The 22605-nt window shown below is 39.1% G+C and overlaps 1 protein-coding gene across 4 annotated transcripts; it reads right to left on the reverse strand.

Moving 5' to 3' along the window:
* Positions 1-6996: 6996 nt before the first annotated feature.
* Positions 6997-16774, reverse strand: LOC142134213 (E3 ubiquitin-protein ligase RNF170-like). 4 transcript variants are annotated; one of them, XM_075194534.1, is made up of 7 exons: positions 16704-16774; positions 13879-14028; positions 12550-12625; positions 10431-10542; positions 10131-10204; positions 8164-8271; positions 6997-7478 (listed from the first exon to the last, which is right to left on the reverse strand). In XM_075194534.1, the coding sequence occupies exons 2-7, from the start codon at positions 14004-14006 to the stop codon at positions 7209-7211; spliced, it is 768 nt and encodes a 255-aa protein (XP_075050635.1). In that variant the 5' UTR covers positions 14007-14028; positions 16704-16774; the 3' UTR covers positions 6997-7208. The 4 variants fall into 4 exon arrangements, with proteins under 4 accessions (XP_075050635.1, XP_075050636.1, XP_075050637.1 ...); XM_075194535.1 differs by having other exon boundaries at positions 16679-16755; XM_075194536.1 differs by lacking the exon at positions 16704-16774 and adding an exon at positions 16470-16672 and having other exon boundaries at positions 10431-10539.
* Positions 16775-22605: the final 5831 nt, after the last annotated feature.

Raw genomic sequence — 22605 nt, forward strand, 5'->3', positions numbered from 1 at the left:
TGGATAAAGGAGGGGAACAAAATAATATTTTGTCTTTTTTTTTTTTTTTTAAATCAGCTAATCCCTGGTTTGCGAAACTTCTCCTTGGAAGAATGAGGAGCACACTTCAATAAAACATGAAACCAGTCACATAGAAGTTTAATTCTCAGCTATATGACAATATGAAAAACCCAATAACCATTTTAAAACACTATTTCAATTGATAGGCGTAAACTGTTTTTACTTAAAGTGAAGGTATCACTCTTATTTAAAATGCTTTTTAAATGTGCACCAAGAGAATGAGTAGGAATGCAGATATGGACAGTGTTGTACTCAAAACTGTCACAATCCATTAAAATATATTAGTACATTGGTTATTGGTAGAGTGTTTAATTTACCCACTTCCCATGTATCTTTATTTTAATAAGGCAAACTTGTTTAAAGGCTAGGTATACCCAAAGAAATCTCACATCACACATGCACATAAGTAACTGTCCAGTTTTTATACTTAATGCAGCATATCGTTTTATCATTCAAAATTAGTTGATATATTTTTTTAAAAAAGCAAGCATATACGAATGTTAGTTTCTGCATTAATGTTACAAATCTGTTATTTACAGACCAGCACTTTTATATTACACAAACCATTTTTATATTTACAAAAACGAGTAAAGTGCTAAGGAAAATGTAAACTTATACAGAATTGTTTGTAAACAAATATGCCTATGCAATAGGCTAAGCAAATTCTTTAGAAAGAGAGGGTATTGCGAGCCATGGCACTAGTGATTTAACCTTTATCACATTGATAAATACTGTGCTTAAAAGTAAATGGATATTGAAAACATATGACCCACCTACAAACAATGTTTTTCTTGCTTAATAATTACTTTTTCCCCATTCTTGCTTAAGTCTTTGTATTGAGCTTTTGTAAGAGCATCACACTTCTACACTAATCCACTACTGGTGTCTTGTGACAGAATTTGAAAAGCATATTTTAGAACAGCAGTCAGAAGTGTAGATGGATATGAGGTCCCACAAAAATCCTGTGACCAACAGTATGATTGGCAGGAATGCAGGCTGCTTCTCCATTATTTCCAAAAGCAGATAAATCATTAATAACATTGACATGAACAAGTAAAGAAGCAGCCAGCATTCCATGCACCACATTGGATTCTATTTTACTACCACCAACAGCTAACCTGCATTATAGTTAAAATGGATTGGATTTTTTGGAACGCCAATCAGCATCCCTCCATAATAGTAGGTGCTGCAATTATTCTTCTGTGTATGCCAGTAGGAGAAAACAATAAGGCAAGCTTATTGATTAAGGTTCTATGGGTGTTGGTCAAATGGATATGGAGTGGCATACTGGTGAAATGTAGCATTTTAATAGTGCTTGTGACATAAAGGGGACATGTCCTGAACATTTTAGCATCAAATGTTGTATACAATGGTCCTTAAAATTATACAATGGAGCTTGGCTGAGGCCACACTGAATGCTACAGGGAAATTGTCCGTGGGAACCACTGTTTTATAGAATAAGGTTCAAACTATAAATCGACAAAAAGTATATCACGTTCAATGACTTCCTGGAACATTAAAGGACTTGAAAACTGTAAGAGGACTTTTTGAAAACGTCTAGTAATAGAGTAGAGAAGATAGTACTTGGCTAAACAGCAGTAACAGATACAATTTCAAACATTTTAACTACTGTTGCATCAAATTTAAAAAAAAGAAAAAAATGAACCATTCACCCAACTGTAATTGTTTGAATGTTCTATAAACAGCTTTGTACTTCAACTGACTAAAGAAGCAAAACAGTTTAATAGCGACATCACATACTCGATTTGAAATTCAAGATTCAGTTCCATATGCATAAGAATTTCTAAGGCAACTGAAGCACCTGGTAAGAAGATGACGTTACCCTCCAAACCTGAGCACCTACAGTACCACTAGACAATTGAAACGGAACCATCAAAATTAAACTAAATCAATTACTTTGAGAAAAAATATGCACTTTCGACAGTTCACCAATTAGCACTCACACAACCCCAAATTACAGCTGGGGAAGGCTTTCTTGCACACCTGGCTTAACAATTAGCACTAAAGAAACTTATCACATATTTTACCATTAAAATAAGTGTAACTAAAATATGCATCACAGAATGTGTACTAAAAACTGATTCATCTGTATATGAGAAAAGATTCCAATATACTAGGAACACAGGTGTTTTAATGGCAGCTGTCTTAATGCAATGTTTATCAGTAGTGCATAACATGAGACACAAAACTGTTCTCTGAATAAAACTGTGTCCAATGCAGTTAGGACTGCAAAGCTGGGCAGGTACCCAGGAGGACAAATATAAAAAACACTACTTGCTCATATAAAGACAAGACTGCATTACCCACCGGATCACTTGGTCCTTCACCACTTCCAGAAACTTAGGGATAAACTACTGCATGGAACAGCTAACCAACAAACGTTAAGTTCAGTACTTTAAATTGGCTACAAGGATACAGGTGGTATGAGCGTGAGGACAGATTAGAAGAGAAAATCACAGTTTACATCTCCTCAGCAGTGTGACACAAGCCTGATTTTTGTGGTCAACAGAGCTTTGAGATGAACCTTGGCTCCCTGGGGAAAACTGTCGCATGGAGCAGCCCCCGGGGCTCTAGGGAAGGGAAAAATTTAGCAAATGGATGGTAAAGCCCGAATGTATAAATAAAAATTTCTTTGAAATGGAAATTATTTTAGTAAGATTGGACTGGTTTATTATTTGTTCCCTTTTTTTATAATTTGAGATGTATTTATTACAAAGATTTAACAATCGAGTGACAAACAATGTATCATGTATTACAAAATTTAAAAGAGTTGGCAGCAACTGTACTAAACTAACAATGCCCTCACATGCAGCAAAGTGGCTGTTCAACTACTTAGCAACCAGATTCGTGAGCAACGTGGCACACACAAATGTTGGGCAACAGTAAAGGCATATCAGCTTGCTTCGGTCTGCTAATTAACAATTACTCACATATGACATTCAACCCGGTTTCCCACCAAACATGATCAACAGATTGTTTTCATCAAGTAAAGCATAATGAGCACATATATAGTAATTGTTAGTCAGCTTGCTTGAATTAACCACACTTACCAACCCATATCTCAATGTGTATGTGGGCAGCTATACATCGCAATACTCTCTGCACTCATTCCGCTCATCATAAAGCTAGGTCACACTTACCACAAATTCGGAAAAGCTTTGTTGCAATTACCTGAGCTGCACTGATGCTCTCATTTCCACATCCGTTTATATTCTTTTCATTGCTGTGGTTGACAGGAGATTATCTTAATCCTACCTTTCACAATATATTTTTTTATCGTCAATAAAACTATAATAATGATGCAAATAACTTTGAAGATTTGAAAATGAGAATCATTCGAAGAGTTAGTATGTGTGTCCTTTTGGCAAACAACTGCAAAATAGTGATGGACAATGTAGCTGTTCAGCGGTTTTCTAAAACACAATTACCCTTGTCAAAACAGGATTATAAACCCAAAACAAAACTGTATAAAAAAAAAAAAAAAAATACTGAGAATTGGGTAAATCGTCTAGTTTAGGACATCCAGTGGATGCAACTTGTGGCTCTCAAAAACTATTCATATTTCTCTATTAAAAACTAAATATGAATCATACCAAATCATTTCTATACTAGTGGATATACGTTTCTGTGTATTGCTCTCTAATGAATCTAGCGGACATAGTGAATAGAATTAAACTTTAACTGAAGTATAAAATGCTTTGTAGCAGATCCTCTTAAGATAGCAATATATTTATCGACTACACAGGTCACTGAATTAAACCCGCTTTTCTTTTTATTTTATTTTATTAAGGTAGCCGGGAAAAGGGTATTTAAGAAGTCATAGCTTTTTTGAGTGATGTTTCCCGTAGAACACTAAGTAGTGCATATACTCTATATTCCATAGAACAGTGCAACATCTCTTGCTAACAAATACTAAAATGTAGTAGAAGTTTTCCTATGGCATTCACATATTTGGCTTATTATACACTAAGGAATATATCCCCCCAAACATGCAGTTACCAGAGATGAAATGGTAACTCCAGGGCTAACAGCAAATGTTGAACAGAGCTGGATAATAGTCATAGTTTGGATAACTTTTAAAACGGACATAATAAAGTTATTTTTTTCTATGGTTTAAACAATACTTTTGCAGCATAATGAAAACTAACAGGCCACTGAGCCAGAGAGAGAAGCAAATATTTTTTTTAAAAAAAAAAGCAAAAAACAACAAAACAGAAAAAACAAAATAAATAAACACATCTGCAGATACCGCGTCAAAAATAGAAAAGAAAAAGTATGCAAAATGTTATCTATATGAAATTGGCTATTAACTATAATCTTGTAGAGTTTAAGATCAAGGGCCCGATTAATCTTCAGAAGCAAGTCCATTTGCGTGGTGTATCTTGTGAGAAATGGCTCTGCACATGCGCCAGAACAGGACTTCCGCCAAAGGACGAAAATGCATGTCCACACAGAAATGACACATGGCAAGTAACGTTTAGGCAGAGCGTACGGTCGAAAATACAAGTTTTGTGCATGTTTTTTTTAAATGCAATGTGTGTTCACGTTATGTCCCAAAATGAATCAGGCCCCAAATCTACATTTTTATTCTATGGAATACTGTGTGAATTTTAGAAGAAAACAGATGTTCACGTTAAGAGAATAATCCATGGTGCCTTTTTTTTGCCACTTCTCCAGGTATAACCTGTGCACAAAGGTAAATTAAACTATATTCATTTTGTCAACAATCACACACAGGCCAGAACCTCTCTATAATAATCATTAGCGATCCATTAGCCATTTTTAGACACACCTAGTAGAATTCAAGTGCCAATTCATCCAGTGATGTCTTTACAAGGTAGAAATAAACAATACTGTGCACTAAACATGGAACCCGTACACAAATATATATTAAAAAATGAAAATAACAGTGTATCTAATCTGAATACTGCATAGTTTACACATTTATATAGAAATTTATACAGAAATATATTACTAATACACGGACGTTTCAGTCAAGACAATAACTTATCAAGGCAATGGCATTTCATTGATCATCTCCAAAAAGCAAAAGGTCTAATGCTCAGGGCCAAAACAGCTTTTCTCCAGCTATGCACCTCCATGTACGCAAGGGCGCCTCGAATTTCAAAAAGCACATAGGTTTGTAGAGCAACAGGACAGCATTTGCAGAGAAGCAGATTGTTTGGAGAGGCCTAGAGGATGGATTGGACAAACTGAGGGGATTCTTTGCCAAGTAAGAAAGAAGCACATTGGTGCATCTGGTGGAGAGCAGTGTAAAACAAGATTTCCTTGTAAACATCAATAAAGGGGCTTTCCTTGCTGTGTGCACAGCCATTTTTACACTGTAAAAGGAGTTCAGTTTTGAATATCTGCAACAGCTCAAAGTTGGCGATCTTTGGGTCTTCCTATACTTTTCTTAAAACCCCTTTCGCACCTCCATGTTGCAGTGTGCCTAAAAATTTACTTTCAGAAAGAAATTAATAAAGAGCTTTATACAAACACAACATACCAAAGTGCCACATGTAATAAAAAAAAAAAGGTCCAGATATCCCCATTATCATGTGATTAATTTAAGCAATAAAAAGGCTAAACCAAACACTATTTTAGAAGAAAGGCTGATGAAAGTGGTAGGTAGTTGAACTTTGATGGGACGTTTACATCCAGGTTCCCCTCTTCAGACTGTTCTACCTCTGCACACCTAAGCACTTCTTATTTGCAAAGGGTTCTACTGAGAGCAGGCACCGATGTACACATGGAGGACCATCCAGTAAACTTCACAAATAAGGCCCTTTCTGAGTTAAAACACAAAACAACTGAATATATGCAGCAACTAAAAAGTAATTAACTTTGGACGTTCTAGTGCAAGTTTAAAAAAAACAAATGTTGGCTGCTCTGGCTTACTACAGTGCTTTAATAAATAACTCCCTGTGCCTTATTGCTCTATTTATTGTCATTTATACAGCACCAACCATATTACAGTGATGTACAAAATATGTAATCATTCACATTACCCCCGCCCAAATTGAGTTCGTTGTCTAAGCCAATTAACCTTACAGTTTTGTTTTGGACTGTGGGAGGAAACCTGAGCACTTGGAGGAAACTCACACAAAACAGGTGGAGAACATACAAACTTCTCACAGATAGGGCCTTGGTTGGAATCGAACCCATGACCCCAGCACTAAGGCAGCATTGCTATCCACAGTGCATTAGCTGACATGTTCATGTAGTAAATATATAAAATTATTAGACCCACGTATTTGCATTTTAATTCATTTAAAACAGTGGTGATTATTTGTAAAAAAAAAGTGTTTAATATGCAGTAACCCATAGCAACCAGACCTTAAGTTACTAATCAATGCCTTGATAAAAGTCATTGTATTGACTGAAAAGTAGACATATCTTTATAAATGTAATTGTAAAATAATTTGAACAATGTGGAACAGCTAATTAATTTTCATTTTCTAGCAGACTAAGGATAGCTAGATTGTCCGATAAATTATAATCCCCATCGTCTGATTACCAGATAATTCTGCTTTTTTGGGTCATTGGTCAACTGGGAATGTAGTGTCATAGCTATATATTTTTTTGGGGGAAGCTAGCTCCATGGATGGTATTGAATATTATACATATGAACTTGTGGATGCTTAGATTTTTTTTTATTTAGTTACCCTCTAAGGGTTTTGCAAATTTCTTTTTGTCCAACAGAATTTGCCCTCTACAGAGTATAAATTTCCTTAATAATAAAAAAAATAAAAACTTTTGCATCAATGTTGTGCCAAGGTTGATGTTGAAAGGAAAAACAAATATATCAACTGCAATTCAATACCAACTTTGTAACTCCCTTAATTGTAATTAGAGCTTACCTATATGCTTTCACATATAGTACATTACAGTGAAGTAGAGAAGCTACAGGAGCACTATGGAAAAGCATGTTTAATTACAAAGTTTAGCATCATTATGATGGGATTTGCAAAAGACAGATGGAGAGACCTTTTAATAATGTTTTAGAACAAGTAAGAAAAAAATATTTTCGATTCCAGTTATACGTATGGTGGTTTCATGTATTCAAACCTGCATAGAGAAAGATATTTAAAGGCTCGTATAGTACAAACTTACCAAACCATTCTTCACCTATGCAATCTTTGAGTCACTACTTCACGATACATGATAGAAATGTAAATAAGCAATAGAAATATGACAAATACGTCATCCATGAAACCTAGAATACCAAACAGAGCTTCTGGAATAATGTCCAAAGGTGACACTAGATAGAAAAAGGCTCCAAGCAGGCAAAGGACAATTCTTATCCGAAACATTCGAAAGAGGCCACCCACTGAAAACATCTCACGAAATGCGTGGCGTAGCAAAGTCGGCAAGTCCATAATTCTGTCCACAAGCTAGGAATACAAAGAAACTTTAATTGCACATCATATACCAATGTCTTTTAAATTAATATCTAAGAATACCATTTAAAATACATTTTCTCCCAAAAAATATATGTAAATTATAGCTAAAATCTAATTTTTGCAGTTAAATAGGATGTATTTGTTCTCTTATTTTTAATATTTGTGAGAGGAGCATGGGTTATTAGTTTTTCTATGATCATCCTTCATTCTCTATCCATGGCGGTCATTCATTTGAACCCGTTTCCTCCCTACTTTATTAACTGGTAGCTGGCTGCAAGGTGGCGTTTTCTGTTTTGTATAGTTACCTTGTTGTTGTTTTTTTTTTTTTGCTTTGTTTACATATGTGCTGTATTTATGGTAGCAATAATTACTTGATCCAGGGGACATATAATACTTATGCTGGCCACACACTGACAAATTGATTTGTTCAAGTAGATTGACAAATAACCAACTAGAACAGCAAGTCTAGATAATGTCCACAAACATGCTGATGTTGTCATATAATCACACAGAATGTACAATTTTATTCAATACAATTGTTTTATTCCCACACGCAAGGAGTGATGTAAGGCAAATTTCAACATTTAAATTTACCTCATTGCTCGGTGCATGGCCAGCATTAGATAAAGGCACTTAATAGGAACACAAACAATGCTATTTCTTGCCTTCCACTTACAGAACGAGGCTGTCCAGAAAATCTTCTATTGTAATTATTAACTTCCTGAAATATTTCTTGTGCATCTTGTTGTTCACGGACTTCAAATAATGGAAACAATAAGGTTACCTAAAAAAAAAAATACATTTATTAATACAACAAACACTCCTGTCCAACATAAAGAATGCAAAAATAGACAGAGATATACTGTAAAGCTGCACAGTTAAACTAAACTTAAATAGATTAGTTTTGCAATATAATTATTTTGCAACACTAGATTTATACTATTGTTCTGCTATTCAGTAAATCTGTGTCACAACTCTTTAATCGCATTCCATATAATCTTCAAATTAAAAATTCAACAGCACATACGTTTAAAATTAAGATTTATGGTCAAAAAAATAAAAAAAACAAACTCATAAAACTCTGTTTATAAAACATAACTGTCATAACTTTATTGAAGTATAAAAGACCAAACAACAAAGATTATCCATAAATGTGCCAACAATACATGAATAGTAGAGACATTCCCTACAACAATGACACCATTACTGGCAACAGTAGTTACAGCTGCCATAAAAACCCAGCAGTGCTCACAAACTTTTAATACACGAATACCTGTAAAAAAGTAATAATCAAGTTGAAAAAAAAAATTCTGTCCTGAACTTTTCTAATGGCTGTATTGAGCAATGATGTGAAAAACAGTAATTTACTACAATGCACCGTATTAAATACACCTTCAATTTGGGCAGCATGGTGGCAAAGTGGTTAGCACTTCTGACTCACAGCGCTGGGGTCATGAGTTCAATTCCCGACCATGGCCTTATCTGTGTGGAGTTTGTATGTTCTCCCCGTGATTGCACGGGTTACCTCCGGGTGCTCAGGTTTCCTACCACACTCCAAAAAACATACTAGTAGGTTAATTGGCTGCTATCAAAATTGACCCGTGTGTGTGTGTGTGTGTATGTTAGGGAATTTAAACTGTAAGCTCCAATGGGGGCAGGGACTGATGTGAATGAGTTCTATGTACAGCACTGCGGAATCAGTGGCGCTATATAAATAAATGGTGATGATGATATTTTCTTCATGTGGATAAACTAGGGAACATGTTTGAACCTGGTACTGGGAATACGTGGTGCAGTCCCTCATAGCCTAAAGCTGGGTACACGCTACAGAAAATTTCTCCCGATGTAATATCTTTAACAATTTTACCAACGACTGAAAGTCCCGATCAGCATGCAGATTCATGCAAGCACACTTACACAATTTACCTTCAGATCAGTGTTCTTCAACTGGCATAACCATCTGCTGAAAAGATCTCAACTCTGTAAACTCTATGGAGCTCTGCCTACACAGTTGGTCGTGAGTGCATACATACTTCCACATTTACCCCACATCGTACCATCATTTATAGAGATTTTTAGTCTGGTTATAAAATCAAATTAAATTATTCAATGCACTTTGTTACAATAAAACATGATCGTGGGAGCGTATATCGGATACAAAACTAATACAATATCGGACCAGTCAGTTATCATGCGATCGGCAAAATAATCAAGTAAAAAACTTGCAGTGTTCACCCAGCTAAATATCCTGATACAAGTGTTGCAGAAATTCTGCCCCACTTCTTTTTACAGCCAGAATCTAATCAAAGTATCAAGAGTTCCAATTGAAGGGAAAAAAAGTTGCTTTTTAAAAATTAATAAGTTGCCCCTAGGGTACAACAGTCTTTTTCCCTAGCACTTCAACAGTTCTTATAAATGTATTCCACTGTGCCACTTATACATACACAAGCTCAGCTACAGTTAATTTAGTTGCAGATGTAGAGCAGGTGAGCTGAACTAAATTCGGTTTCTGTGTACACTGAAATCACATTCTTTGTTGCAAAGCTGTATTATTTAGAATACCAAAAAGTCAAAACAAAGGAACCTCACTGAATCTGTTTCTTACAAAACCAGCAGCGGCTACCAAACTGTAATATTTCTTACCGTTTGTCGGCAAATAGGACAGCTGATAGCACCAAGCCATGACCCATATCTCCAGTATGCAATAATACATGAACCTGTTAAGAGATTATAATTCTGATTTATATAAAATCGATAAGGATTATGCTAAACAACTATACACAGGATAATGATAAATAAATTATACTCAACAAAAATATGCAAGAATTACAGATGCATAAAGGGGTAAAGTTTATGCACGGAATATTTTAAACACTAGAAAAACAAATCAAAATAGGGTTAAAAATTGAGGAATCGTTTTGACAAACTTAGAATCTTTTTTACCGCAGAAAAGATGTCCACAGTTTGTTTCCAATGGAAATGTAGCTTGTTGTAAACAGACTGGGCAGGACATGTCTGAGTAGAACTGATGTCGAGGTTGTACTGTTGTTTCCTGCTAATGCAAAACAAGTTCAATAAAAATAGATTTTTAAAATGTGTAACATTAAATTATTACTTTTCCAGAATTCAGACACCTGGTACATGTAGATTAACACATAATAAGTTAACTGGCTTTTGATAAAAGACTAGTGTGCAAAGAAAATCAGATTGTAAGCGCCAATGGAGCAAGTAAATGATTACATATTCTTTGGACAATAATAATGGAGCTATGTAGATGAACAATAATAAAAAATATTTCATGTATATTTTTTGGGGCATAAACTTCTCTTTCTCATCCAACTAATATAACTGTAGGATCCCCATTGTTTGGGTGATACGAACCCTGGCATCTGCGGCTTTTCCCCAAGTGTTGCGGCCTTCAGAATTGCAAATATGAGTAGGTCTGGAATACAGCTGATTGGATGGCTGTTGGAGAGTACAGCAAGTATCCCTAGAACTTGGATGAAAAGCCAAAAGACCCCAGCTTCCAGGTGAAATAAGTGCACACTGCTCTGTACTGTATAATCCAGTGACCTCAATCACTAATAATTGTAACTTTCAGACAAGCAACAGCTTTTTTTCTTAAAACACAACCACTGTTACACATGAATGGCTGTTCCTGATTGGAATCCTTATACAGTTGACCAAGGTTAATCACCTCTTCAATACTTTGTATTAGAAGACAGAGGTAGCGAACACATTTTTTTTTTTTTTTTTTAAATGAAAACATTTAGGTAAATTATGCAAATAACATCTCAGTGACTTTCAAAGGTTTGTGCATGAGCTTCAGTGACTTTGACAGCTGAACTTGCTAATGATCCACAAGTAATGATGCCTTACATGATGTCAGCATGGCATTCCGAGAACAAACCATCATCGGCAAGGGGCAACAATGAGAGGAAGCACACACTCCAGGATAATGATGTCCAACAATCAATTTGGAGTGCAACACAAAATAGGCAAGAAACGAGAGATAAATGAACTGCAAATTTCACCCCGTGACTCGAGCGGCCAGTTTAATCAATAGGGTTCCACACAGCAAGACAGCATAGTCAGGTTGCATAAACTGCTCATCAAACCCAACAATAGCCATGTTTGGGGAGTTTAGTGGTGCAATGAGCAAAGATAATGGACTATTGAGCGGTGGAGGAAGGCGATACGGGCAGATGAATCAACTTTCATCGTGACAGACAGACAAGTGCCAACATCAGCCTTAACTCTAGAGCCCTGAGTGCTTGTTTCCAACAGTAAACAGTTAGAGAGGTTGTGTAATGTTGTTGGGCACACTTTCCTGCCACTCATTCCTGTAGAAGGCAATGTGAATTGTTATTTAATGTTACCAGAATCATCTTTACCTCATGTTGTATCATTTGTTGCCTTATAGGTGCAGCATCTTCCAGGATGCCCCCCATCCACACAGCACATGTGTTTGCACAATGGTATGTTGAGGATGACATAAATGTTTTCCTCCTTCACAATTCCTGCCATTGGTATACTGTGGTTTGCCCAACCCCCTATTAAATACTTTATATTGGCATTGCATTGTTTGTATAATCTCAAAGCCGGCAGAATTTTACTTATTTCTGTTGCCCTCAGATACAACAACAGACATGTTATGTATATACACACAAGTGTATACAAAGCACAGAGCATAGTTTATGTTGCCATAGTCAAAGGAAATTTATGGAAACCAGCATAAACAATTCAAGAGCTCATTCAAAATACAACAGCTACCATAGAGCAGGGAAAGGGAGCAACAAGATAAATACTTAAGTACAGATTATGACACAACATAAGCATATATAATAACATGCTTTACATGGTTTTTATGAACAAAGTTGGTTAGATATGAAGGAAACATTTCTTACATCAGCCATAATATTTGTGCCTAACCTGCTTCCATTTTTATTTACCAGCACCCAACTCACTAATTTCACAGGTAAATTCAATTCAAATATTAGTACCTACATTTCAATATCTAACAGGCTTGAAAGTATGTAAAATAAATAAATAAATAACTTACCTGTTCATTTTGTAGCTGCTCCCTAACAGCTCTTACCCTTTCTTGGTTTTCGGGGTGAATGTTTTGCTGCTCACTTCTGTTCAACAAATGAAAAACAAACATTTGTTTTATAAAAAATAAAAATATATAAAAGTATACCATACACAGGTTTAGTGATGCATTTTAACCATACTTGCCAACTCTTCCGGAATGTCCGGGAGACTCCCGCATTTTGCGAGAGTCTCCCGGACTCCCGGGTGAGTGTGGCAATCTCTTGAATTCTGCCCACTTCACTAAGAAGTGGGCAATCGGTGACGCGATTTTGGCCGCCCTGCCCCCCACCACTGGCAGGCTCCCGGAAGAGAGCTGAAGAAAGTTGGCAAGTATGATTTTAACATGTTTTCCACGCGCTGCATGCATATGCAGTGTGGTTTTACAAAACTTCCTAGTAAAGTGGGCAGGATGGGAGCCTCAATGATGAGATTCGCAGAATTTTGGCCTGCCCACGGCAGCAGAATATGGCTTCACATTATTGCGTCGTGAGGTTGAGGCCTTTCCCCTCTGTCTGCACACTCCACCTCCCGGAGGGCAACATTGAACAGTTGGTAAGTATGACTAAATTATTTTTATATATATATATATATATATATATATATATATCTATAATATAAATGTCTAGTGGCGTGTGTTAGTCTGTCTGTGTGTGGAAAATATAAAACCAAGCTGCAGCGCCACCTGCTGGGCGGAGTTATACACTGACCTACTAAATTCTTAGTGTGTGTGGGGAAAAAAATTCAGAAAGGGCTGAAATTTGGTATACTAAGATGTTTTTAATTTGTTAATTTAATTTGTTAATTGTTAAAAAATTGTGTTTATAAAGATTTTAAAAATATATATATATATTTCTTGAAGGAGAAGTGACAGTTGGGAGTGGTTGGTGGTTGCCGGGGGTGACAGTGGGGAGTGGTTGGTGGTTGAGGCCTGGGCTATGGCCCAAATGCATGACAAGAACCTTTTTAACACCTTAAGTAGCTTGATTTGACTAGAATGCATGAGTATCATGCACGGGTTAACTTGTGTGTGTATATATATATATATATATACACACACACATACATAGTGATTTTGATAATATTCTACAAGATCCTGTTTATCTCAAACCTTGAATCTGACTTAAGTGTGGAGAGTATTAGCTACTGCTAGAAAAAGGGAACATAGTGAAGGTTTTTGACTATTGGCTATCCAAACTTTCAAGACACTACAAAAGTAATGGGTCAAAATAAAATAATACCTTTACATACTATGAGCAATGTTTCAGAGTGCTTGAAATAATTGCTCTTTATGACTCACCTTAACATGAAATACGTAAGTGAAGCAATAAAGGTCAAGCTGATGGCAACTGCAATAATCACTTGATTGCTTACACCTTCGATAAACGACCCATCATCTAACTGTAAGTGCTGTTGGTTTTCAGCCATTCCAAACTACAGGCATTAATATCTAAAAAAACAATAAAATGTATAAATTACATGTTGTCTGGATATTAAAGGAATAATACAGCAAATTTAAAAAGTAGGATTTATTTCCACATTTTTCTATAAATGTTGAGAAAGTGTGACAGTGGCCTTTCATGGTTTCTTCATAGCTTGTTACATTTTGAGAGGTCACAAAACCAGAGAAGAAATAAAAGTAATTCCTCGGTTAATCCCATATTATATATGTTACCAGCTGCAAGGCAATATAAATCCCCTATACAAAACAAAAAGACAGTCGTCAGCTCTTATCCTTAACACTGCATATCTGTGTGCATCTAGCGCAATGAAAACATGAGGTATTGGTTCATAATTTGATAAAAACATTTAAGCTTGCATCAAGGGTACCTCATTGTATGCCTGCAAGTCAGTGATTATTTGTGCTGCAACTAAATTTTCTGATTTTAAAACTAGTACTGCCCCCTCTGTTGTCTATATAAAAAAAAATTCTGATAGGGACCTGAAAAATATAACATTTTGGGAGGCATCTCGAAGAGTTGTCGTCAATTTCATGTCCCACCACCTCCAGGGTGATCTATGCTGTAAACAGGACCTGTGCAATTAGTTTTCTAAGCATAATAATGCTAAAAGCAAGCATTCAATAACAGTGGGGGTTAAAGCATATTAGGTTTTTTCAGAAGGGATATTTCATGCATTTTCAAAAAAATGAATCTATATCATAAAACAAGTAATGAATGTGGCATGGCACCAAACTCACACCAAACTCAGAAAGCAGGCGCCATCCCTATTAATTTTGTTTTCCAACTCTCGGCCTTAAAACCATTTAGACCACCTTTGAAGTAGGAAGAGAGTATATTGGGGCCACCTCCAGGCCCCATATATGTTATAACCACTGCACCCTCCATAGTTCCACCACAGTGGATACCTTACCCATAAAGCATACCTGTTACATTTGATTTTATTAGCTTTTATATATAGGGCGCCTCTATGACGCAGCTGGGAATATCAATTAAGTAATGCGTATAGACAATCGCAACTTAATATAACATGGATGTAACATTACCGACTTTAGCTCTATCAGCTGGATAAGTTAATATGCAATCAGAAGTAGCTAGATATTGATAAAATCATCATCATTGCGTACCGTTGCTTCTGACCTATAGCACCTGCAAGATAAACACCTCCGAAAAGGCATACGTACAGATGCGTCTACGGCTAACTGTGGCACAATTATGCAAACAAACCATTAATGTACTCTGCCTATGCTTGCCTGGCCCTACCAGCACCTGTTTCGCTTTTTGAGTTGTAAGGTGACAAGGGAGGTCAACGATACACAAAAATGTATACACTGCGTACATATTTTTGGTTAACATGCACAGTATAGAAATACATAGCTTATGCAGAAGAAAAAAAATAGATGTACATCCAACTTTAAAGGAGTCCCTCGGTCTTCTCAGCTAGAGAAGCACTTCATGATCAACTCCTATGTGGAGTGAATGAGAGCATGGTGGATATTAGTATGTAGAAACCCCCAGTTATCTTCTTGAATATTACTCAGTTCAGGAATACACAGTTTTTGATATAGATTAAGATCAAATAATGGTTTTACTTTCTCTTGGTGGCAGCAGCATATGCAGGAAAAAGGTGGTGGACAATTTCATAATAATTGGTAATATACTACTGTGTGTATTGTTATAGTGTCAGAAGTGTGTCCAATCTTTATGGACACATGTACATTTTTGTTTTTACATTTTTACAGACTGTCAAAACACACCTTAAATCCCTGCAGTAACAACTGCAGAGGAAGAGACTTACATTGTAAGATGATTGTACACTGCTGCAAGAAAAAAGTCACTTCTATAAAGCACTTAAAGGGGCAGATTCAATTTGGCCACGTTAGTCTAGGATTAACGCGGCGTTAATCATATTACCTTTAATACGGTAATGTTAACCCAGATTTTTACTCGCGGCCCCGAGAGGCACAAGCAAAAATCAGCGTTAAAATAACCATAAGGGGGATTCAATTTCCCCCGAAGTACCATTGCGCTAAAACTATTACCGTTATTACGGTAGTTTTAGCCTGGCTTTCAGCTCGCAGCAAAGCAGGCGCTAGAACTACCGTAATAACGGTAATTACACATTACTACCATAATATCGGTAATAATGGGCACGCCATGTTACTTTTAACAGTAACGCGGGCAATTGAATATGCCCCTAATACTGCACACTTTTACCATACCACTGGTAATTGTGCGCAGGCCACAATATTCCTAGAATAACGCTGCCATATTAAATTGGCCCCTAACATTAGCAGTTTAATATTAAAGTGGGAGAAAAACTTTGCATATGTACATAAAGAGCAAAGACAAAAAGCCTGCAGTATGTACTTGGTATTAAATGTAAAGTAATAAATGACTGCCCAAAGAACAACGTTACACGATCGATTACCTTTACAGTGCTCAGGGACACAGGACACTCCAGAGATTATCTCTTTTACCACACAACACACCCACTTTCTTTTAACTTGCTTAACTAAAAACTACAAAGCACCAACAATCAGATTGTTATCCAGACACCACACAATTCTGTGAGTGATTATGCGAGACACACGCCTGCGTCTTGCGTTTGAACAAATGCGAGTTGTAGAAGTAGCATACACGTTATAAGCACAGCTTGCCTGACCTCCTCCTGCATTCAGCCAGCCTGTCAGGGACTGTGAGACTCTCATCTCTTCCTGGAGGAGGTCACTGTGCAGGAAACACAACCTATGTCATCACTTCCTGCAGCAGACACGGAGGGCTTCGCCGGTGCTGCTATGTGTCTGGGGAGTTTAGTTGTTAGCATTCCTATACGTCTGGTATAATAATGTTTTTTGAAGTACAAAGGCAAGAGACTACCTTTGCATGGCCGACTACTCATATTGCTTATGAGAGACTTTAAAATTATTCATGTGGACTACAGATTTTTCTAGCAAACAATAAAGTGTTTTTCTAGTGACATTATGGATGGTCAAAAGCCATCCATATTTTGTGTCCCAACCCACAGTAGTTAAGATTTCCTTATTTACTACTAGCACTCTTGCTACTGTATTTATTAACTGGTAATTGACCATATGCCAGATTTCACAAAATACTTAATTAGTATGTGACGACTAGCTGATAATATAGATTATCCATTTTAAGATTGCTAAAATTGCATCCATCCCAGGGACATACTTTAAAAATGTTGCAGTTTTACTTCTCTGGGAGAGATATCCCCAAATAAGAGGCTGAAGTTATTTTCCTAGTCACTACTTATTCTTACAGAAAAATATTTTTCAATGATTAAATCAAATTGCACATGGTTTTCACAACATTGGTCCACAGAGGAGTCCCTTATATAAAACCCACTTGTATTTAGAATTGCCCAACAAAGTTTTGGCCATCAAATCAAATGTGGGAACAGGATCCATTTTTACCATTGGAATAAGTAGCCAAAGTTTTTCAAGAGTCAGACCAGTTTGGGTCAGCAATTTGACTTAACAGTGGTTAGCACTTCTGCCTCACAGCACTGCGGTCATGAGTTCGATTCCCGACCATGGCCTTATCTGTGTGGTAAAGACAAATATTCTCTGTACAGCGCTGCGGAATTGGTGGCGCTATATCAATAACTGGTGACATTAATAGGAAGATCCAGTTTCAGATCGCGGATACATTCCTTTAGTCCTAATGGCTCTAGGGAATGCCTAATGGCTTCTAAAATGGCACTGCTCATGTCCATAAGCAGGGCAGTACTTATAATTGGCCAATCCTTTGACCAGATATCTTATCTTCAGAGATCTTGCTAGCTGTTTAAGGTGGGGTAAGCAACCTTGTCTCCTGATCCAACAAATTTCCCAATTTACAATATTCGGTTAGAAAATAATTTGCAGCTCTAAAGAGATGCACTTCACACCCAAAGAATCCCTTCATAAGGAGGGTTGTTCCTTCAGAACCAGTGGTCAAGTGTGGAGTGTCACGACTAGTATAGCGTACCTGCTATCGTTGGCACTACTCGGAAGAAGGCGCGGAGTCTAACGTGCCCCTGGTGTTCACCAGGGACCCCAGCAAGGAGGTATGGGCTTAGCAGCAGGAAACACGCAGGTCGCGGTCCTTCCACGAGTCAGATAGCGAAGTACGGGAGAATTGTCAGACAGGCAGGTTCGGCAACGGTGCAGGCAATGTAGGTACACAAGGAGAATCCGAGCGGGATGTGAATAAAGCCGGGTCAATAACGTTCTGACAGCGAGGTACAAACGGGAGATCCAAAAGGGGTAGTCAAGGCAATCCGGGTCACAATGGTCACAGGCAAACGGCAATAAACTGGAGGAAAGCAAGGGTCAGGAAACAGATAGACTCAGGGATACTGGAACGCTGGAGGACAGGAAAGGACCTGAAACTCTGGCACAGGAGGTGAGGTCAGAGGGCCTTAAATAGTGCTGCTAGCCAATGCCCTCAGCGCTGGTAGTGCTGTCATAGCAGTAGCGCCGTAGCGCTAGTCATACTGTAGCGCCGTAGCGCTTCCTTCAAGCAGCGTCCCGTTGCCTAGCAACGGGGACGCTTCTGGTTCTGAGCTGGCCGGGCGGAAGGGGAAGTGATGCGTCTGGTTGCTAGGCAACCAGACGTTCTGTGTGGAGGGGCGGGCGGCCGCCGAGCGGCGCCTGACAGTATGCCCTCCTCCTTCTCCCCTTGTTTGGAGGAATCTCTTGAGTAACTGAGGAGCGTGAAGGTCCGGTTTATTCACCCAAGATCTTTCTTCCGGGCCAAATCCCTTCCAGTGCACAAGGAACTGTTGTTGCCCGTAGCGAATGCGGACATCCAGAATCCGGCTGATCTCAAACTCTGTTCCAGAGGAGGTCTGAATAGGAGGAGGTCGAGATGGGGGTACAAAGAACCTGTTAAGCACCAATGGCCGGAGTAGGGACACATGAAAAGTATTATGACATCGTAAAGAAGCCGGTAGTTTTAGTTTCACACACACTGGATTAATAACTTGTGAGATGATGTAAGGACCAATAAAACGTGGAGCCATTTTCATAGATGGTACTTTGAGTTTTAAATCTTTAGTGGAAAGCCATACTTGATCCCCTACCTTCAATAGAGGAGTAGCTCTTCGGTGGCGATCTGCGAAGATCTTATGATGCTGTGATGCCTTTTGCAGAGCTGTTTTGGTTGTGGCCCAAATGCTAGAGAATTCTCGATAAAGTGAGTCCACCGCTGGAACAGAGGAGGAAGAATTGGGAAATGGCTCTGGGATAATAGGATGCATCCCGGTCACAATAAAGAATGGAGAAAACCCGGTAGATTCATGGACATGGTGATTGTGTGAGAATTCTGCCCAGGGAAGGAATTGTGACCATCTGCTTTGATTATCAGCGGTAAAGCAACGGAGAAAAGTCTCTAAATCCTGGTTGATCCGCTCGGTCTGACCATTGGTCTGGGGGTGATATCCCGATGAGAATTTTAACTCCGTACCCAGTTTTTTACAGAAAGTCCTCCAGAACCGGGAGATGAATTGCACTCCCCTGTCAGAGATAATTTCCTTAGGGCAACCATGAAGTCTGAAGATCTCCTTGATAAATGTGTTGGCTAAGTGACTGGCTGAAGGTAGACCTGAAAGAGGAATAAAATGCACCATTTTAGAAAATCGGTCAATGACAACCCAGATGGTATTGAATCCAGAACTGCAGGGAAGATCAGTAATAAAATCCATGGCTATACTCTCCCAAGGAGCATCAGGCGTGGGTAGGGGCTGGAGCAACCCAGCAGGAACCTTCCTGGAAGTTTTGTGTTGGGCACAAATGGTACATGCTGCAATAAAGTCCCGTATATCAGCGCGTATGGTAGGCCACCAGAACCGACGGCAGAGAAGGAATGTGGTCTTCTTTATGCCGGCGTGACCCGCAATACAGGACGAATGGGCCCAACGCAATACCTTGAGTCGTAATTGTGGTTCCACAAATGATCGTCCTGTGGGCGGAGCATCCTTCACAGTATTGGTAATAGCAATGATGTTCGAAGGGTCAATAATGCAATGAGGAATCGATGGATTCAGGCGGTCTGTATCATCAAAAGAACGAGATAGAGCGTCTGCCCGCCCATTCTTAGCACCTGGACAGAAGGTAAGAATCATGTTAAAGCGAGCAAAGAATGATGCCCAGCGGGCCTGCCGAGGATTCAGACAGCGAGCTTCCCGAATGAATGTCAAATTTCGGTGATCTGTAAAGATGGTAACTGGATATAGGGCTCCCTCTAATAGGTGCCGCCATTCCTCCAAAGCTGCTTTAATAGCGAGAAGCTCCTTGTCTCCGATTCCGTAATTAATCTCGTTGGAAAGAAATCGTCTGGAGAAGAACCCACATGGAGAATGGGTACCTGAAGGTGTCTTTTGGAATAACACGGCTCCAATGCCTATTGAAGAGGCGTCTACCTCCACAAAGAAAGGTCGCTGTTGATCCGGCTGAGAGAGAACAGCGGCTGAGGAAAAGGCTTTCTTCAGGGTAGTAAAGGCAGAAACAGCTTCTGGAGACCATATTTTAGGATTGGCAGATCTCCTAGTTAATGCTGTAATTGGAGCAATGATGGAAGAGAAATCTTGGATGAACTGTCGATAATAATTGGCGAATCCAATGAATCTTTGGATACTTTTAAGACCCTGCGGTTGAGGCCAATTCAAGATGGATGACACCTTGGTGGGATCCATCTGTAACCCGGAGCCGGACACAATGAACCCAAGGAAGGACACTTGGAGAACTTCAAAAACACATTTTTCCAATTTGCAATAAAGATGATATTTGCGCAGTCTTCGTAAGACCTCCCTCACTTGTTCTTGATGAGAACTCAAGTCTTTAGAAAACACTAGGATGTCGTCTAGATAAACGACTACGGAGGTGTACAACAGATCTTGAAAGATGTCATTAACGAAATTCTGGAAGATGGCAGGAGCATTGCAAAGACCGAAGGGCATTACCAGGTATTCGAAATGACCATCCCTCGTATTGAAGGCGGTCTTCCACTCGTCACCCTTCTTTATACGAATGAGGTTGTAGGCCCCTCGTAGGTCTAATTTAGTAAACACTTGAGCCCCGCTGATTCTGTCAAATAAATCGGAGATAAGAGGTAACGGGTACCGGTTCTTGATGGTAATACGATTCAGGGGTCTATAGTCAATGCATGGGCGCAGAGACCCATCTTTTTTCTTGACAAAGAAGAATCCAGCCCCAGCCGGAGAGGTAGACTTGCGAATAAAACCACGTTCCAGATTCTCCTTGATATATTGGGACATTGCCAGGGTCTCTGGGCGAGAAAGTGGATACGTTCGCCCCTTGGGTATAGGCTGATCGGGCAGCAAAGTGATGGAACAATCCCAGGGCCGATGGGGAGGTAATAACTCGGCCTCAGTTTTACTGAAAACATCTTGGAAGTCAGTGTATGCAGCTGGAAGGCTAACCTCCGTCACCGTGGACTGAGCAACAACTTGGGAACCAGGAGGCAGAACACTAGGTAGACATCTATGATGACATTCTGTACCCCAACGAGTAACCTGAGCTCGATCCCAATCCATCTGCGGAGAATGTTTTCGTAGCCATGGAAGCCCCAAGATAATGGGATTGATGGATTTTGGCAACACCAACAACTGAATCATTTCGCTATGGAGGGCTCCAACCATTAGCCGAATAGGTGAAGTGATGAAGGAGATGGAGCCACTGCTGACACGGTTCCCATCCACTGCTGTTAATGATAATGATTGAGGCAAGGGGAGGGTGGGAATTTGAAGCCCAGCAATGAGAGTGGCAGAAATGAAGTTCCCGGAGGAGCCGGAATCCACAAAGGCCGTGGTGGAGAAGGGACCTCTAGGGGTGCTCAGGGTGACTGCCATAAGAAGCTCAGGGGTGTTTTTTGAGTAGGGAGCAACTGTGGATACTCCTAAACCGGCCTCCCTGCTACCGTTTAGGAGGACGGGTTTCCCGGTCTCTTAGGACAGACTTTAAGAACATGTCCGGAATCGCCACAGTAAAGGCAGAGACGCTGCCTGAAGCGCCTCTCTCTTTCTTCTGGGGATAAACGGGACCGTCCTACTTGCATGGGTTCATCCATAGGCAAAACTGGGTTTTGAAATTGAGGAGCCAGTCGAGGAACCACCCGTTTAGAGACCGGACGTTCCTGGGTGCGTTCCTGATAACGTAGGTCTACTTTGATACATAGCGCAATTAGAGTATCAAGATCAGAGGGAAGATCCCGAGAAATTAGTTCGTCCTTAATACGGTCGATTAGACCTTGCCAAAAAGTTGCGACCAGCGCCTCGTTGTTCCATTTCAGCTCTGATGCTAAGGTCCGGAACTGGATGGCATATTGCCCAACCGATAAGTTGCCTTGACGCAGGTTCAGCAAGCTGGTGGCAGCAGAGGCTACTCTCCCAGGGTCATCGAAGACTCTCCTGAAAGCTTCGATAAAGGAGCCGGTGTTATTAAGAAGAGGGTCTCCATTTTCCCACAAAGGCGAAGCCCAGGCTAGTGCTTGACCACTCAGGAGGGAGATCATAAACGCCACCTTCGTTCGCTCTGAAG

Source organism: Mixophyes fleayi, unplaced genomic scaffold, assembly GCF_038048845.1.
Source record: "Mixophyes fleayi isolate aMixFle1 unplaced genomic scaffold, aMixFle1.hap1 Scaffold_46, whole genome shotgun sequence".
In the NCBI taxonomy this organism is placed as follows: Eukaryota; Metazoa; Chordata; class Amphibia; order Anura; family Limnodynastidae; genus Mixophyes; species Mixophyes fleayi.

Coding starts and splice junctions, on each gene's coding strand:
- LOC142134213 (XM_075194534.1), bottom strand. CDS start 14,006: ATGGCTGAAAACCAACAGCACTTACAGTTAGATGATGGGTCGTTTATC. Junction 10,543..12,549: donor AGCAGCTACAAAATGAACAG/GTAAGTTATTTA, acceptor GTTTTGCATTAG/CAGGAAACAACAGTACAACC. Junction 7,479..8,163: donor TTTCTGGACAGCCTCGTTCT/GTAAGTGGAAGG, acceptor TTGTATTCCTAG/CTTGTGGACAGAATTATGGA.